The sequence below is a fragment of the Coccomyxa subellipsoidea genome (assembly GCF_000258705.1).
Source record: "Coccomyxa subellipsoidea C-169, whole genome shotgun sequence".
In the NCBI taxonomy this organism is placed as follows: Eukaryota; Viridiplantae; Chlorophyta; class Trebouxiophyceae; family Coccomyxaceae; genus Coccomyxa; species Coccomyxa subellipsoidea.
Window position 1 is genome coordinate 2,597,648 of NW_005178039.1, and position 18,463 is coordinate 2,616,110.

At 51.4% G+C, this 18,463-nt stretch overlaps 5 protein-coding genes and 1 non-coding gene across 6 annotated transcripts; 2 read left to right on the plus strand and 4 right to left on the minus strand.

Moving 5' to 3' along the window:
* Positions 1-1,179: 1,179 nt before the first annotated feature.
* On the minus strand, positions 1,180-5,707 carry COCSUDRAFT_13807 (hypothetical protein; the record flags this gene model as incomplete). Its single annotated transcript, XM_005650005.1, has 14 exons — positions 1,180-1,682; positions 1,775-1,883; positions 1,983-2,066; positions 2,189-2,287; positions 2,695-2,827; positions 2,944-3,181; positions 3,380-3,613; positions 3,771-3,825; positions 3,977-4,158; positions 4,257-4,458; positions 4,665-4,831; positions 4,959-5,095; positions 5,310-5,476; positions 5,567-5,707. Coding segments are annotated over 14 exons (2,451 nt in total), but the record flags the coding sequence as incomplete, so codon positions are not given.
* A 1,056-nt stretch (positions 5,708-6,763) lies between these two features.
* On the minus strand, positions 6,764-10,275 carry COCSUDRAFT_22728 (MFS general substrate transporter). The gene is made up of 11 exons (XM_005650006.1): positions 9,949-10,275; positions 9,571-9,702; positions 9,305-9,428; positions 9,055-9,150; positions 8,665-8,931; positions 8,373-8,539; positions 8,106-8,202; positions 7,811-7,990; positions 7,566-7,685; positions 7,322-7,467; positions 6,764-7,144 (listed from the first exon to the last, which is right to left on the minus strand). Exons 1-11 carry the CDS (start codon positions 10,135-10,137, stop codon positions 7,121-7,123), a joined length of 1,542 nt encoding a protein of 513 aa, XP_005650063.1. The 5' UTR covers positions 10,138-10,275; the 3' UTR covers positions 6,764-7,120.
* A 660-nt stretch (positions 10,276-10,935) lies between these two features.
* Positions 10,936-12,610, minus strand: COCSUDRAFT_32673 (hypothetical protein). Its single transcript, XM_005650007.1, has 3 exons — positions 12,396-12,610; positions 11,800-11,963; positions 10,936-11,624 (listed from the first exon to the last, which is right to left on the minus strand). Exons 1-3 carry the CDS (start codon positions 12,445-12,447, stop codon positions 11,490-11,492), a joined length of 351 nt encoding a protein of 116 aa, XP_005650064.1. The 5' UTR covers positions 12,448-12,610; the 3' UTR covers positions 10,936-11,489.
* A 121-nt stretch (positions 12,611-12,731) lies between these two features.
* Positions 12,732-12,804, plus strand: COCSUDRAFT_t25. The gene has a single exon. It is a non-coding gene; the product is annotated as a tRNA-Ala (tRNA).
* Positions 12,805-13,928: 1,124 nt separating this feature from the next.
* Positions 13,929-14,988, plus strand: COCSUDRAFT_61727 (uracil DNA-glycosylase; the record flags this gene model as incomplete). Its single annotated transcript, XM_005650008.1, has 4 exons — positions 13,929-13,939; positions 14,232-14,430; positions 14,558-14,803; positions 14,899-14,988. The coding sequence occupies 4 exons, from the start codon at positions 13,929-13,931 to the stop codon at positions 14,986-14,988; spliced, it is 546 nt and encodes a 181-aa protein (XP_005650065.1).
* A 221-nt stretch (positions 14,989-15,209) lies between these two features.
* Positions 15,210-18,185, minus strand: COCSUDRAFT_61728 (hypothetical protein; the record flags this gene model as incomplete). Its single annotated transcript, XM_005650009.1, has 10 exons — positions 15,210-15,243; positions 15,583-15,707; positions 15,900-16,029; positions 16,244-16,429; positions 16,697-16,843; positions 17,004-17,142; positions 17,253-17,379; positions 17,481-17,577; positions 17,762-18,079; positions 18,157-18,185. 10 exons carry the CDS (start codon positions 18,183-18,185, stop codon positions 15,210-15,212), a joined length of 1,332 nt encoding a protein of 443 aa, XP_005650066.1.
* Positions 18,186-18,463: the final 278 nt, after the last annotated feature.

The window sequence follows — 18,463 nt, forward strand, 5'->3', positions numbered from 1 at the left end:
AAGGCCCTGCATGCTCAGCTCAGTATCTGACGCTCTCTAGACCGCGTTGTTGAACTTGGGGCCACCACCTGCTGACCGGGATCCTTCTTTGCAGGTTTATTGAAGGGCCAGGAGGTGGCAGAATTGCAGTCCCTCCCAGGCCGCAGGCACAGCTTCGAGCAGGATCAAGTACAATTTGAGGAGCATTGTCCCTCGTGTGGCTTTCCTTTTTTCATGGACCCGTCAAGCATCCTTGAGATGGCCCAATGGAGAGGGTATTTGAATTTGCTTCTGTGCTTGTTTGATTTTGCAGCTTCCTGTCCTTTCCCCAAGTACACATGGCCATGTAGGGTCAATGCAGACTGTTTGGGGTGAGCAAATGCTTCTCTGTCTTTCTACAAACTCCACCTCGTGGCAGGTAGCGCTGCTGCAAGGAATCACATTTGCCGTGATCTGGATTGAAGAGGGCACATTAGTGCAGCTGTACAATATGGTGCACAGTGATTTATGCATATGTCTCTGTCTTTGTGGTTGTGCGTAGTATGCTACTGAGCCTGCATCCTCAGGCATCACATTCGCAGTTTGAGAAGAGCCAGGGTGTCTGGCACGTCATCTTCACTGCTTGGGACTGTAATAGATGCTGCAAAAGGTGTACACATGTGAGGCAGGGATGTGAATCTTGCTGTTCCTTTGAATTACATGCTTGCATTATGTCACGGTACCTTCAATAGATTTCAGGTATGGTCAGATCAGATCAGATGAGGTGTGATCAGATCAGATCAGAGGGGTCACGTATGTAAATTTATTGCTAACTTTCACATCCGTCAGATGAAGCCGCATGCTACTGTAGGATGGCACGATTAACAAGTTTGCACTAATCTGAATTGAATTGCCTGGCCATGGCCTGTGATAAGCCGGCAGCCTGAACTGATCGCGGTCGGCCGACATCCTCATAGCTGGCAACATGGGCATCCAATCAAGTGACATATATGCTACAATGACATGATCCTGCAAGAATGGCTAGAATAATTGACTAAAACAAAACAGGATTGCACATCTATGTAAGTGTTATGTAAAGGGGTCGCCTTGCAATTGCATGCCTTCAGTTAGTCCAGATGTTTGACAAGAGCAGTATCAAAACAAGCTCACAATAACAGCTATAGACCCACCTCCTGCTCTATGTGTTCCTTTTGCGCATAATCATCGGTCGTCTTCTGGTATCAATCGTTCGTTTTCCTGCTGGACTTCTCGTCGCCTGTCCAAAGGTTCATCCTCCTCACTGCCATCCCTCGCCATCTCCCGCTTGAAACCTTGCATGGCCACTTCCCTGATGCCCTGCCCTCTCCCTTCCCCGGCCTTTCTCCAGCTTTGCAGCACAGTGCCCCCATAGTAGAGAGAACCAACCAACAGACCCCCAAACCCAGCCACCACGACCACAAAGATTGCCACACAAGGCACACACACCCCCGACTCCTCGCTCTCTGTTGAGACAGCAGACACATCCACAGCTGTGCATGTAATTCGCAGCAGAAAGGCGTATTTCAAGGCAGTCTCGTGCAGCGACGAGAAGAAGCCACTGTTGCCAAAGTGTCCAGCAGCCATGTTCTCCATCAACAAGATGAGGGGCTCGTTCGTCGCCAGGGCGCGAGTCTTGGCGACCCACTTTGCAGGCTCCCAGTATGCCACCCTCGCATCATTCCAAGCTGCGAGCACACCATGACTCTGTCAGGACCCTTTCTCATGTAAGCAAGCTGTCAACGAATTCCAAAACGCTCTCGCGTGCAGAGCGACGTACCCCCTGTCGCCAGCATGTTGGGATAAGGCTGTCTCCGTACATTATCCAGAGGAGAGTATGAGAGCATGTACTCATACATGGTCTGGTTGGCGATGGTATTTCCCCACTCCTGTCAGTCATCAACATTCCAGTCAGCTGCTTTCTGCTTGCGTGTGCTAAAAAATAGTCTGTTTCCAAGAAGCCATGAAGTCCATGAAGATGTGCGCACCTCATACTCTGTCACAGTGAGGGGCAAGCCAGGGTCTGACATGGTGGCAATGACATCAACGAATGGCACATCCAAGATGGCAGCCTGCGGGCAAGGGAGCATTCATCATTCCTTTGCTCCTGCAGCCTCGTGCATCTTCTAGGAGACAAACGCAGCCTTCAGGCCTAAGTGCTCCCCACGATCACACTCTTGCAAGCCATTTGTACCTTGAACAGCTCTGGGCGCATGTTGATGGTTGCAGCCACAGTCAGGCCCCCAGCCGAACGACCCCACAGACAGAGCCTTTCAGGACTCGTATATCCCTCCTGCAAGCCAGCAGCCTTAAGGTCATTGACACTTCAAAACTAGGGGCGTGATCGCTGCCATCTATTTGTGAGCATCCCCTTCATGAGGGCTCACAAGGGCCCTGTGAAACATTGCTGTGCGCTGTAATTTCAGAAGTATGTTGAAAGCCTTTTATGTATTGTTGGGTCACCACTACCCCTGTGCTCATGTCTTCCAGCACAAGGGCTTTCAACGACCCATTTGCTGTTGCGATCAACCCAACCTTGCATCATGAGCACATGTCTCTAGCTCTTTGCGCTCGACCAGGATCGCATGTTTCCATTCCCAAAATCACACACATGCAGAGTCACTTTAAAAATGCACGCAGATCCTACATGCTTGATGCATGCATCATGGCAAGCTGAGCAGGGAGCTGACTGGGGCGCACAGCGATGAGCAGCTGAGCCGCTGCAATGAGGTCTAGGAAGGTATTGTTCTTGTTGAGCAATTTGCCATCAAGGTACCAGTACTGGCCCAGATCGCCACCGCCTCTCACATGAGCGATGGCATAAATGAACCCCCTGCAAGCACAATTGCACTGCTACAGGAGATCGCCATGCTGTCACTGAACCTAGAAGCCACCCCGATCAAAGTATGACAGCTGCATACAACACCAGCAATGACCAGGTAACCCCACCTGTCCAACAGGCTCAGCCTCTTTGAGTCAAAGTCTGCATCCTGCGCGGCGCCGTAAGCGCCGTAAGCGTGAAGCAGGAGGGGATCTGAGCCATCCAACCGCACAGACCCCTTCTTGTGCACCACGGACACAGGCACTTGTACGCCTCCATCAGACGGCGCCCACAGCCGGAAAGTGCGATACTGCTCCTTGTCAAAGCCACCAAGCACCTGCTTCTGCTTCTTCAGCACTCGTCTGCCTGCCAGTGCCCACAAGGCAATTGTTTAGCCAAAATCAGTAGGCATCTTTTGTAACATGTGTGTCCACCAAAGCAGCTGGAGAAGCTTCATTTGGATCTTGTGCTGAAAAGGCAGATGAGACATGCTGCTATGTTGCTTGGCAGCTCGTGCAACAGCAGATGCAGCCTGCATGCAAGCAGGGGGGGGTGGAAGCAGACCTGTCATGGCGTTGATGTCATAGGTGCTGTCTGGGGTCACAAAGGAGCTGTATACAACCCGTATCACCGGTGAATCAAGCGGGCCCTGTTTGCCAAAGCCCAGCGAATAGCTTTCTTCCTCAAATGTCACAGCCCGTCCCTCACCCAGGGTTGTGTGGTTCTGCGTCTGTTCTTCCAAGGTGAATATCTTAAGAGTGCTCAGACCATTGACACGTTGTAAGAGCGCCAAGTGTCCTGCGCCATGGAGGATCATAATCTGAGTAGCTGGCACTCTGTGCACTTATGCACAATCTCACATAGGGGCCATTCCCAACCAAATAGCTCGTCATTACCGCATCACAGGAAGCGGACTTGTGGGGCCTGGCAGCTCTATTGCAGGCAAGGAACTTACGCTGTGATAGTTCAAAGTCCTCAAGCTCCACATCATGCCGATGCTCAATGAGCACCTGCACACCATCACAGCACACATGTTGCAAAGCATGTTGTTTGGCCTCATTGTACATTGGGCCACTCTGCTGGTGAAAGCAATGGCATTGCAAGCAGAAATCAACTCACCTGTGAATTGTTTGCAGCGCTGTGGCCTGCTTCAGCAGGAACAAGAGTTGTGATGGGCTCAAGTTGCATGAGGTCTGTGGAATTGGACATAGGCAGCAGAAGCAGCTCTGCATTGAGAGTGTCCTTCTGCATGTCGCTCTCCAACATGATCCACATGTCTCCCCAGTCTGCTGCTTGACTATATTTGCGGGCATGGACTTTTGGCCCCAAAACTGTGAGATTGCCTGCACACCGGAGGCAGTGATACCCAACATGCTTCAATTATTTCATTAATTTCATTGCCATAAGAGCCCCTCAACTCCACTCAAGAAAATTCTCTCACCCAATGGTGTATGAGCCGGCAGATATAAGAGGTATTTTGTGACCTCAGAGCGCCCGTACAGCAAAAGGTACTTCCTGCTTCTTGTGTGGGTCAACTCCAAATGGAACGCCTCATCAGGTTCATTGTATATCTGTTGAGCTCCTTGCGCTGTGCTGTTGATTTGCCACCGCCATAGCTTGTCACTCCTCAGTGTTTTATTGGTCTGCAACAGTGACATGAAGGGTCGTCAATAGAGGCTTGCTCCATTTCAGTCAGTCAGACAGCGAGAATTTTCGGTTTGAGATTACATGACGAGGTTGACACGCTGTATTATAACCTCTGCCATGGCGGCTATACTCGTGGTAATATGTACCAGCCCCTTTGCGTTGGCCATGGTAATGCCAAGACGTAGAAGGAGCTACTGACCACTGTTGTGAAAAAGAGAGTTTGATTGTCCAGGGCCCAGGCGAGCTGCCCCGAGGCGTCATGCACCCCGCTGATGGGCACGACAGTGTCCTCCCCAATGTCCTTCACATATATCGCGTAGCTTTCGTTGCCAGAAAAGTCCACTGCATATGCCAGGTATCTGTGGTCTGCTGAGACCTGCGCGGACACCCTGACCGGTTATGACAGTAAGTTTCTGGTGCATAGTACTCACTGAGCAGCATTAAGTGCTTCTGGTCTGCTTGCTAAGCTCATCCAAGGGTTATGCAAAATTCCCACTTGCCTGGAAGCCGCCCAGGTCAAAGAACTTATGACCATGTGCCTCCTTATTTTCGTCGAGCAGGACCTCCTCTGCTGCTTTTGAATTCATGACATCATCCTCCATAAAGACACTTGCTCCTTGTGGGACTTTCCTCCTGCGAGCAACCAGTTCTTGATTGAGCTGGGTAAATCTGAATGCAGGCACAGCTGGTACCACTGCTGACTTGAGCACGCAAGCACGCTTATCTAACATCGCATCTCCATGCACCAATTGAAGACGGGCATGTCTGCCGCTGCTTCCATCAATATTCCACACATGCAGCACATGAGCACAGGCCAAGATGCGTGATCCAATTGCAGGGACTCCACCTGCACTGTATACGGTATTGATCTCCTTGCCGGCGATAGCTGTAGTACCAGAACAAATCGACACGCTGTGGCACGCTGTGATCATCGTGGGCGGTGCGCGCCTTCATTTCATTCTCTAGATCATCTGCCAGGGCCCCTCCAAGCACTGCGTCTGCAAATGAGTTCTCCTGTGCGCACAACAAGAAGTTAAGGTATGCGATACCGTCACTTGCTCTGCTAGTCAACACCTTGGCTTAATGTGGGCCAGAATGGGATACCTCCTTCAGATATTGGAGAACTTGGGGATCTTTGCGGCGGTCGTCTCTGAGCCAAGCCCAATTATCTTGCCGCTTGTGGCCCCATTTTGGAAACAAAAGAGGCTTCTGAACCGCTACTGGTGGCTTTGCACCAACTGCCAGGCAGCAGACAGCAGTCAATTGTGGGGAATGGATCAAGGAGTCAAGCCAGAAGCAATTTGATTTGGCAAGAAGGGGTCAAGCTGTTTCGATTGCCTGGGATCATGCTGTTGACGGCACTGCAATTCTTAAGCGCTTCATTCTCCCTCGTAGAGACGTCAACCTCATCAAGCATCCTTCCACGGTAGCATCTCGCAGTTCGTCCCTGCGCTCACACGTGCAACTGATCGAGTCCATGGTTACTGCCGTCGTATTATTTAAAGTGATAGATTGCAAAACAAATGCAGGTAAGCTACTCACCGCGATTGATATGATGAGGATGAACTTGAAGACATGCACCAAGATCCCCATCACGAATGCTCCCCAGCTTAGGCCATTGAAGGAATGTGTTCCTCAGGATAATATAATCGTTTATGTGCAGCCATCATCACTTGACCCATTTGTGGGCCTACACATCAATAATCCTGGACTCTCCGAAATGGGCCATCCAGTGACGTCAGTGACGCCCAAAGTGACTGGGATCACCTAGTACTGACTGATGCACAGAAATGATTCACATTCAAATTTGCTTTGCATTCCAAATCAAGTGATATCCAAGCATTGAGGGGATAGAATGCCCCTCTCACTTCAGCAAAATAAAGACCTTGAGCTTTAAATGTCTGAGCCAAATGTATATAGTATACTATATATAGTATTTAGGGCCCCGGCTGGCGGGGGGCGGTACAAATACTGAGCACCGTGCCCACGGTTGATTGGGTCTTGCTTGGATCTGGCGAGTCCAACAAGGGGTAGGATTTTGGCAGCCTTTAACTGCAGCTTGTCTGCAGGACGCACCTTGCCTCTTGGCAGGAAAAGCGTGTAATAATAATAATAATATAGTATTTGGCCCCGGCTGGCGGGGGGCGGTATAAATACTGAGCACCGTGCCCACGGTTGATTGGGTCTTGCTTGGATCTGGCGAGTCCATCAAGGGGTAGGATTTTGGCAGCCTTCACTGCAGCTTGTCTGCAGACGCACCTTGCTTCTGGCAGGAAAAGCGTGTAATGATCATAATAACTTCGTCTAACTTATTGAATAATATAGTATATTAGGCTCCAAGTCGGAGTCTGACAGGTGCCACTGGCTCAGTGAGCGCCAGTCACTGGCACATTGCCAGTGCTTCGGCTGCTGGCCATGTGCCATCAGGAATTTATTTGAGCAGCGCGAGGCGCGCTATGTTATGTGCACATGCCCACATATTGATGCCATAGCTCGCAGTCACTGACAGCTGGCAGCAGCTGTGCGTCCGGATCCCTCAGGCATCCTAACATCTAAACCTTACATTCTGTTTTGAATCTACAAGGCACAGATTAGTAGTCTATCTATTCTGGAGATCTTGGCTCCTGCGCCAGTGTGTCCATTTGGTGGCAGTGGCCCCTAGCTCTCTACTTTATGTGCCTCCTGCAATGCAAAACACAATCGCTGTTTGTCACTCCTGCAATTGAAATGATCAAAGCACAGCCACCTTGCAAACTTCATAAAAAGCAAGCACCATATCAGAAAGTGTGGCCGTACTACATATTCATGCAGCACCACCGTAGTCACAGTCCAAAGTGGCATCACAGGAAGCCAGCATACCTCATCCTTACTACCTTCACTAGTTCGCTCCTCTCTATAGTCTACAGCTCTGGGGCTGTAGAGGGCTCCGAACAAATAGCATGAAATTGATATGCCCAACGTTGCAACGATGATGGCCATTGACGTCCTCCAATTCAACAGGCGGCCTGGCATCAAGGACAATGGTTAGAGTCTTGAAACAGCATAAAGCACAAGTTCCAGCAAAGAACAATATGACTGACAATATCAATAGTTGAAATCTTACCTTGGATAGCGCCGATAATAGGTGGGGAAGGAACATCCCCAAACAAGTGCATGATGATGACTTGATACGCCTGCCCAACAGGCCTCATAGGCACTGGCACCGTCCACATGCTGACTGCATCTGCACATCACATGACGCAAAGTTGGCACAGTGGCAAATGAAGAAGGCTAATATCATTCAAGATGCCTCAAAAGCGTCAGCTGCCATGCGAAATGAGGGCATGCACAAGACCAAAAGGGGCGTACACAAGGGTGCCGTGGTGACAAATACGCCCAAGAGGCCGATCGTCAGCAGAGGCGCGAAGACCGGGAGGGAGGGCGACGTCAAAAAGGCCAACAAGGAGAAGATCAGCGCAACAATGCTGGCGCACAGCTGAATGGTCATGGCATTCCTCAGGCTGGACCCCACCCTGTCCAAGAGCCACCCTGCATACACCAGCCAATGATAATTAGAAAGGGCTTGCTGCACTTATGGAAGACGCTCTCGGAGCCTGGAAGGGTGCAATAGTACAAGTGGGGGCGTCAGCAACCAGCAGCACACCTCCTCCTATAGTGCCGACAACAGCCGTTCCGACAGTTATGCCTCCCAGCAGGTACGAAATCACATCCTCATCAGCGCGCAGAATCTCCTTCGCAGCCTGATTGATCACAGCGTCCGTTAGCAGATGATTGAGTGAGCCAGTCCATGCCACTGACTCGATTGAGAGGATCCAAAGGTTGAGATCAGCAAGCATGGCATCCATCCATGCAAACCATGCAATGCAATGTTTGCATTCCAGCTTGAGCAATAGAATGTGCTCAGACCCACCTTGGGGCCCCAGAATGTGAAGACTCCCAGGCAGGCTTGCACAGGGACAAAGCCCCAGGCATTTGCCAGGAAGACAGGCTGCCTGTGCAGGACCTTCAGCTCCTTCCCAAGGTCTTTCCAAGCATCCAAGAAGCGAGCGCCCCACTTCAATTTTGGTGTTTTCTCCACTGCAAATGGCACACAAGTTATTTTGATGCAGGTATGACAAGCTTTCCCTCGCAAGCTAAATAGCTGAGAGGCTTTAAACTGTCCAACGGCTCTGCACAGAGCCAGAAAATTCTGAGGATGTCACCTGAGGATGTACTCGTCTGCTCTTCTTTGCCCCGCAGCCGGACTGGAGTGGCAAACAGGCAGAATAGCACGACTGGCAGCGCAACAGCCGCCTCAATATAGAAGCAGATGCGCCAGTTTATGATGGTTGCTAGGTTGCCATAGAGGTAGCCCACAGCAACTCCCAAGCTGGGAAACAGGGACAACCATGCAAACCACCGGGCCTTTGACGCTGGAGGCGCCACGTCATCTATGAATGGGCCAGTCAGCGTCATGACTGATGCCTCGCCTGGAGCACAGAGCAGAAATCTATCGGAAATGGTGCTAAGGTAGGAACGTCACTGAGTCTCAATTGCACCATTGCAGGTAAGGGTTTACGCATGAGTGTGGAAGGGATGCAAGGAGCTCTCACCTGCCCCCATGAATATTCTTGCGAATAAGAGAAACCCAAAATTCTGCGACACCCCTGTGAATATCGCACCCAACATCCACATCCCCAGACCAACGCCTGCATGAAGACATCCAGGTCTTGACATCCACAATTGGAGATGATCCCTATAAAACTTTGAGGTGGTGAGCCTGGATCAAGGTAGTCAGTGGGTTACAAGCCATGCGACCAATCCCCAATCCCAGCGCAAATATTTCCGAGATGAATATCGCACCAATTAGACGGAAAGAATTGACATAGTTGCAGAGCTCGTTGAAAACCAAACAAGACACCATCAGGCCCGCCATGAACATCGCTGGTAGTAGGCCCAACTGAGCATACGTGAGCTGGAAATCCCTCTGCATGTTATCATTCCAGAGTTAGCGCAGAAGGTCAGGGGCTTGATCTATTGCTCTGCATGTAAGCAGATGACCTTCAACTTTCAAGCGATGAGAACGTGTTGCTTGTCATTCTCTTGCCAGCGGGTGAACAGCTCTTTACCTGCATGCCTCCCTGGCTTGTTGCATCCTTGGACGTGTTGCTTGGGTCTGTGCTGCTTGTTCCAGTCACACCATTGCTGGACAGCAATCCCATATCCACATACACCAGGAACCATACAAAACAATAAAGCGCCTGCACCAAGCAAGAACTTCAGACACATATCACGAAGTCCAGGTAAAGAAGCTGCTTATCTTTGAGAGTACAGGAGATGTGGAAGGCATCGATTGTCTGATCCATTGACAACCTGTTACCAGACCTTTAATTTCAAATACTTGAGGAGACGGTGTGCAGGAGGAACAGTGGGATCTGGAGTACTAGTTCTCAAGTCTAGGCTTCAGACTGTAGACCAAGTCATGGATCATTGCACGATAAGCGCACCAGCAGCCGCTTTGGCGTGTACCACCATGGCATCGGGACATCCCCATCCACAGAGGCGCCTCCCGAAGTCTCCGAACCCCTGCAAGCCTCTTTCCCAGCTGATGCCGATTCTGAGCCGCACCCATCAGCGGATTCCTTCCTGCTCGGTGCAAATTCGGAACAATCTGGTGCAGAATTTAGCAGCACCATGTCTGAAAAATAAAGACACTGATCTCGATCTCACGCCTTGAAGGCGCTACAATCCCATGTTGCAGCACATGACGCGAAGATACTGATGCCACCGATGTTGCAAATGAAAAGACTTGAAACTAGAATCAAAACGTTTTGTGGCTCATTCAATGTTGAGTAGTCTCGTGAGCCCAGACGACTGAAACAGAGTCTTCTCTGGGAGCTACTATGCGATCGTGTGATAATACAAGGGGCTTCAAGGGACAGAATGGAATCCACGAGACCCTAAGAAAATGGGACCTCCTCTTTGAGGCAGTCCACTTCTCGATGTAAATATTTAGGTAGATTCTATATCTGTGGGAATCTCAACAAAATTAGGGGTCTTACTTGAGCTGTTCTTTGCCACGGGAACTGCAGTACTGGCCACCGCCAGGAAAGTGGCCTTCCAGACTCAAGCTCTGAAGTGGCTATCCTGAGCCTGAGGAGGCGAATAAATATGGAGCACCATCAATGATTCAGCTGCCACCAGTACATGCAGCAGTGCAGCATTACATTACCAGCATGCCTGCTGGGAACGCAGTGGGGCCTGCATATGCATGCATGCAGCGCCCCGCCCAATATCACAATAGCGGCCACACATCATATGAGGTGACCCGAAGACTGTCATAAGATCGTATAATCTGTCTTGGCAAGACCACTGGACAGCAAGTCCTCGAGAGAAAATTCCTGGGCCAGAAGGAAGATCCTGTAAAATGGATTCATTTATCAAGACCTCAGGACTGGCTGTGAAATGTACAGGACCTCAAAAGCTGCCAATAAATAAAAGGGACAAGTTATAAAGCAGATTCCGCAAAGCACCAAATTGCAGGCCACCGCATCGCAGCCTGCACGGGGTCATTAACTTTAGAGTGGGAGCTGCAGCAAGACGACACCTAACTGCACCCGCACGTTTCTATATTTCAACAGTGTGAAGTCTCAATAAGCAAGTCACACTGTCAGAAGTCAAGGCCTTCCGGTGATGATCAATGCAAAGCATACAAAAGCTTGTTCGGAGCATATGTCAACACCGCAACTCTCTGCACGCTCTGCTAAGGCATTTTGCACACACTCTGTCGCTCCAAGTTCTTTAACTACGTATCCAATTCTCTGCACCACTCGTGCTGGGGAAACCAGATGAGGAATCTTGATTGATCCACGACTGCGCCGCCCAGCATGAGCCGCCTGGCCTTGGAAATGTGAGCAATCCAGCTTTCTTGAGGAATAATCATCAGTGAAGAAAGGGCATCGCATGTGTCCATCCAATATGAGAGCAGCCCACTCAAGCTCTTGGCTTGGGTACATTGCCCCAACCATGCAGGCAGCTTCGTGCACACTCAGAGCTCGCAGTAGACGCCTGCCATGCGATAGCCTCGCCTCCTGGCCTTGTCAACCCACTCCTTGCCGGCAGCGCTGTCACGCTCGCACCCGTAGCCTTCTAAAAGCATCTGCCCAAGCAGTGCTTGTTGTTTCTGCGCCGCACAGCGAGGTGTTTGGCCATCACACAAATTGAGTATCCCAAACTACCGACAGGTTCATGCATTGTGCAAAGCAGCCCCATGGAGGACACTAACATTCCTGGAATCTGCATGGCATTCCGGTGAGTCTCAAGGAACATCCAGCTGTGAGGGCAGCCTAATCACTCACCACGTCGCCCCGAAGGGCTTCCTTGTGAGTTTCCTGGAACCACCGCCGCACAGCATCGTGCACCACTGCCGTGAGTGGCGCAGATGGCACTGGCCGCACTTCAGGCACACCTTTCACTCGTGGGGTTGTCACCCTCTGTGCGTTGGCCTTGGCGGCTCCATTTGCTGTGAGTCACGCATGGCAATTGTCAGTGCAGAGAAATGCAATCTACAGCAGCCACTTGATTCAGCTGCTCTAAGAGAGCGGCTAACATCCTCCTATCACACTCTGGTGATAGAGTCTTGACCTTCTCTCTGGCACAAGTGGCCCCTATCCTGACATTCTGCCGGGGATCAATTGACATTTTTGATGGTGCATCAAACGCCCAAGTATATAAAAGTAAAAAGAAAAATTGCCCTGCATAACATATCTGGGCACCAGTTGGGTGGAGGATGTCTGCTGCACAACCTGAAAATCAACTCTTAACCAAAACAGAGGAACCAGCCCTTGAAAATTTGCTGGAATTGGACCTTCATGATATGTGCCCGCTTAAAGTCCCAAGGTCTCTCGGTCTTCTCACAAGGAAAACAACCCAATTGAGGGGCTGGGACGAGAACCTTGTTGAATGTGCGGGACGCTGCCATTCCTCACAGCACCGTTGCTGGCCATCGCCGAAACACAGATCAGATCGGCGTCTATACTCTCAGTAACTAAAACCCTCAGCCACTTCAACCAGGACCAACCACCACCCTTGCTGCAGCAGCCGAAGGGCTGCCCTCCACGGCACCCTCAGTGCCTGATGGCAACTTGTTGCCTTCCTTCGTGCACGTTCGATTCTACCCCGAATAATGCGTTTCTGGTCCCCGAGCAGAATGCAAACACGCAGTCGGCGCAGAGGAGACCTCAAGAGGAAGGATTGTAGTGGCCTGAAAATGCCATCATGGCATGCGACCGGGGAATTAGCTCAGATGGTAGAGCGCTCGCTTTGCATGCGAGAGGTAGGGGGATCGATACCCTCATTCTCCATTACACCTTTTTGATTTTTAGTCTTCTTTTATTGCAGGATCTGCTGGATATAATTGCAATTATTGTGACGCTTGATATCAATATTAACATCTTTTGGGCATAGACATCGAACTGGGATCTTTCCTTTTGCTGCTGTGTGATTCTCAAATTGGTCCCAAAGGACGGGGTCTTATCAAGCCCGCAGGAGTGCAATCTGTCACAGTAGCAGTCCACAGAAGTTTCAAGTTTCCCTTTGTGCTATCGCAAATTTCTCACTACATAGTATACATTAAGTTGGTGTATTTTGAGAAGCTGTGCATGCTGTTTGGACACGCAAGCATAGGAGCGCGATCCTTCGTGAGCATATGTAATACACCTCAATCGAGGATCAGCAGCTTTTCAGTATTGCTGCACGCGCAAAGGATGGCGCAGAGATCCATCACTGCTTTCTTCCATTCAAATGGGCAGTCCAAAGAGAAACGTCACCTTGGACAAGCTGCATCGGAGTCTGGACCCGAGAAACGGTCAAAGGTGCGAATGTATTATACTGAAAAATCTAGTTATGCGCGTAGCTCATGATTGCAGACCCATCTAGTCCTGCACAGTGTGCTTAGATGCCACTACACCCCAGGGCATCGGCTTCTTGGGGGTTCATTCAAGCTCCCTGACCTTCCGGAATGCATTTGTGGTGCAGGTGTCTCCTGAAACCAGCCAGGCGGTGGTACAAATCCATGAAGAGCCGGAGAGGCCCATTGCGCCTGAAAGGGAGCACAAGCTAGAGCAGAGCAATGAAGAAGTCAAGTCATTATCTACAGAAGAATTAAGATCGCAGGCTACGAGGTGCTGCAAATGTGCACCTGATCCCCCCAATTTGCTCGGCAGCTAGCGATTGCTGTGTGCATGCATGCACAAGGCTGAAGTACGCGTTGGACGAATAGATATTTGTCTGCAGGGTCACAGAAATTGTAAAATTGCGAGTCGGCCAAGCGGTTGCACAAGGCGTGCCTCCACTTCTCAACGATCTACTTGTTGATGACAGCTGGCGAGGTGCCTTGGCGGCTGAATTCAAGAAGCCTTACATGACGCAGCTTGCAACCTTCCTCTCTGCAGAATGGAAATCCCAAACGATCTATCCGCCTCAACCGATGGTATTCAGGTGAGTGTCCCAGTAAATGAACCTGTCCAGTTGTTTCACGCATCTGTTTGTAAGAGACCTCATTTTCAGCAAGCAATTTGGCCCCGGCTGGCGGGGGGCGGTACAAATACTGAGCACCGTGCCCACGGTTGATTGGGTCTTGCTTGGATCTGGCGAGTCCAACAAGGGGTAGGAATTTGGCAGCCTTTACATGCAGCTTGTCTGCAGACGCACCTTGCCTTTGGCAGGAAAAGCGTGTAATATTAATAATATTATTAATGATAATAATATAGTAATTAATGTTGTCATGCAGGGCTTTCAACACATGCCCCATCGATCAAGTCCGGGTGGTCATCATCGGCCAAGATCCTTACCACAACACTGAGCAAGCCGTTGGATTGAGCTTCTCTGTGCCACCCGGCAAGGCCGTCCCATCGAGCCTGCAGAACATCTACAAGGAGCTGCACAATGACTGCGGATGCAAAATCCCCAAACATGGCAACCTGGAGAAGGTGGGACTGGAAGCACCTGGAAGTACAGTTCAGATCCACTTTCTGAAGGGAAGAGTGTCCTCTCATTCTACTCCTTTTCAGAATGGGTACAGCGTGTCCGCTGATTGTGGCATGTTGTGGTTTGCAGTGGTCATACCAGGGGGTCTTGCTACTCAATGCAGTCTTGACAGTGCGCGCTCACACCCCGGCATCACACTCCAAGAAGGGCTGGGAAACGCTGACGGATGCTGCCATATCAGCACTCAGCGCCAGGCGTAAGGGGCTGGTGTTTCTGATGTGGGGGAAATTTGCACAGCAGAAGGAGCTGCTCATAGACACCAAGAAGCACCATGTGCTCAAAGCTGCGCACCCTTCAGGCTTCTCTGCAAACAAGGTGGATGATGCGCGCCACTCTGACATTGCACGATCCTTGCACGAGTTTTGGGAAGCTGACAAGAAGCCTGAGGGAGCTGCATCGATGTGCCGCAGGGTTTCTTTGGATGTAGACACTTCTCAAAGGCCAACGCCTTGCTGGAGAAGGAAGGGCTGCCTCCCATCGACTGGGAGATTGACGCATGACTGCGCAGTTTGACTGCAACCAGTGTTGGATGAGATTCATTATTATTCTTTTTATGCTTCTTAGTTATAGACGAACTGGTCAGAAGACAATTGACACAGAATTCAATGCAAGATCTAACTTGATGAAATTCAGAGATTAGTAGAAATACTTGTTACAGAACAGCAACCCCGACATAGTGTTGCAACTCAGTAATGTTGTCAGCGCAGAGAGCTTTCATTGCTCAGCGCTGCGCTGTCTTCTGCACGAGCCCAATGCTGGCAGGTATAAAGAGCATATGTCTGAAGGCTCCACGCGGCAAGTGATATCCATTTTGTTCACATTGCATTCATGCAGATCGGACGCCACGCCCTGTGATTCTTCCTTCCCCACATGGTATTTGCGACAGCTGTGCACAGCAATCAAACTAGATCCCTTTCTCTCTTTTGACCCCTTCCATCGTCGCGGTGACGCTTCGACCTGGCCCCAACATCACAAAATACAGTGAATCAGCAAACATGATCACAAATCCAAGCATGCACTTTTCATCTTGAGCGTGTCTCCAGAGAGGACCTTGCTTCTGGCACCGTGCAAAATCCCTGAGCGCCATTCTGCACCTGTCATCACGATCACGGTGGCGGTCCTTGTCATCGTGGTCGCGCTTCCTCTCGCCGTCCTCGCGCTTCTCCGGATCCTTGCGCCTGGAGCTCCTGTGCTCCCCCTCCTCTCTCTCCTCCTTCACCTGCACTCACACTTGTATTGAGCAGGCCCCAGCACACCAGTGCCACACATGACTGTATAACAGTTCCACATCAAACTCTGTTCTTTCTATGTACTCTAATCTGCGCCTACCAACCGACAGCGATATTTCCTGGCGGGTATCTGCATTGTACTGATGGTGACGTGCCTCAGAGTAGAGAAGTGAGAGACAGACCTTGTCATGCCTGCGGTCGCCGCCGTTCTCATCTCGGCGCTCGCGCTTTCTGTCGTGGTCCCTTTCGCGCTCGCCCTCCTCCCTCTCACGCTTCCTGTCCCTGTCCCGGCCCTCGCGCTCCTTCTCTGGCCTGCACCCAACAGCAGCAAGCTGCGCTCAGCCACATCGCTCCTCAAGAGGTGCATGCCCATCTCATCACCTCATAATCCATCTTAGAGCACATGAAAAATTGCTGCTATGACGAGAGCCCACACTGCCTTGCTAATCAAGCATGCATGATGCCACATGATAAGCCGCCGGTCAGAGACTTTGTCAAAGGTGACCAGAGCACAGGGGTGACTCACCTGGCATCCCTGGTGCGGTCTCTCTCGCGCTCTTTCTCGCGCGGCGTGCCCACCACATCGCGCTCGCGTTCGCGATCGCGCTCTCTGCTCCTCTCCGGGCCGCGCTCCTTTGCGCGTTCCCTCTCCCTATCCTTCTCCTTCTCCCGCTCCTTTTCTCGCTCCTTCTCGCGCTCGCGGTCCCGCTCCCTGTTGCAATTTTGAGAACCACCAGGTCACACACAGATATCTTGCTGGCCATGACAGCAACCACGGCCAGCAGTTCAAAAGGTGTCACCACCACCAGGGCAAAAATCAATATCTTGCTGGCCATGATGGCATTAAGGGCCAGCCGTGCCACAAGAGGTCAAAAGCGCGGTTGCAGGTGATAGTGCACTTGTTGGGTACACAGCAGGCAACAAGCAGTCGCAGCATCAGTTCCATTGAATGTCATGCTGCTGCTCTTCAAAGAGTCACCTGTCGCGGTCTCTGTCGGCGGAAGGTGGCGGCGGCAGCGCAGCGATGCTGGGCAATGCGGCGGGGAGCCCCCTCTTTGAGGGGTCCTTGGGTGCCTTGGGCTCCCGGCTCTCCCCACCCTTGCCACCACCCAGCCTCCGGGGCCGCCTGTGCACACACGCCAGCAGATCAGCATCACTTTCCAGTGTCCATGCCAAACAAGACTCACAGAAACAAGACTCAGCTAAGCTCTAACGAAGCAAGACTTGGGCCTTTGGGCTGAAGAAAGGAAGGGCATTGTCTATTGTCTGCACAAAAGGACACCCACCAGTTGGGTACAGTTCGGCCCCTCTCCACATCCACCACAACCCGCCGGCCCTCAATTTTGCGGCCGTCAGCCATCTTGTACGCTGTCTTCATATCGTTTTTGTGCTCAAACTCTACGAATGCATAGCCACGCGGCTTCCCTGCACCACAATAAGTGCATTCAGGTCGGGTAATGCACTGCACAAAACATGGAAGTACAGTTCAAATTGGCATAAAAAGATTATGTCAAGGGGTGGGGAATATTAGGTACCTGAGTCCTTCTGTGTGACCAAGCGCACGCGCTTGACTGGGCCGTACTCCTCAAACTCCCGTTTCAACTTCTTCTCTGTTGCATCATAGCTGACTCGTGCCACAAAGAGAGTTTTGAAAGGGTCCCCCTGCAAACATAGATGTATGTGAGAGCTGCTAAAACAACTCCTTCTGGCAGCCTTGTGCTTCCCAATGCGGGAATTATGCAACATGCAAGGCCAGTACGCACCTCCGCCAAAGGGTCCTTTGCTGGGTCCCAGATCTTCAGGCCCTCCTCTATGCTCTCCTTTGCTCCTGCTATCTTCTGAGTCGACACTCTGGTCTTCCTGCACGCACATCACACATGCACGTGACGCACTGACCGCACTGACCGCACTGACTGTGGTCACATGGACAGCGGCTCAAGAGCCCACGAATACAAAGAGGCCACCCCTACATGACCCTGTTGCATGATCAGGTCCTTCCGTCTATGTGGGGCCGGCTCATGCAACAGTGAGCTCCGAGGCTCACTTCTCTGCCTTTGTTTCATAGTCCACTCTGGCCTGTGCTGTCATCTCCGGGTTGCGGAACCGGCGCGGCGACGGCGGCCGGGGCACCTCCGGCGGCGGCTCATACTCTTCGTCCCCGGGCTCCGCAAAGAGGGCCACATGCTGAGCGATGCCAAGGTAGGGCAGCTTTGGCGGGCGCTTGGGGATGTCAGTGAGGCGGGCGGGGGGCGGCAGTGGCTCAAAGAGCTCCAGCAGCTTCTTGGGCAGGCCTGTTTTGTGCCCGGAAATCCCCTCCTTGAGCTTGCGCTCCGCCTCCAGCTTGTTCGCCAGCGCCGGATTCCTGCACAGCCCGGAGACAATGGGAGGGTCAGAAAGCTGGTTGGAGTGCCTACCTTGCACAATGTTCCTGCGCGGCACCCTTGTGCTGACGCCGCTTTGGAGTCCATCTCCTCTTGGAAATGTTACCCTGCTGCGAAGGGGAGATTGGGAGGGGAAGGTTGGATAGGAGGGGTATATGAAACACCGTCATCCGACAAAATGTCAGCCTTGTGGGTCATAGCGGCCCCTGTCCTGCCCCAACCTGTCTGTCGCTTGGTGCTCCCGCTTGCACACCTGTATGGCAGGCTTACCTAGCATACCTACCCTATATGGTCAAAGACAGCGTGATGGGCGCGCGCCTTCACACGCTCCAAAGAATGAAGCACGGACCCTTACAAGGGACCTG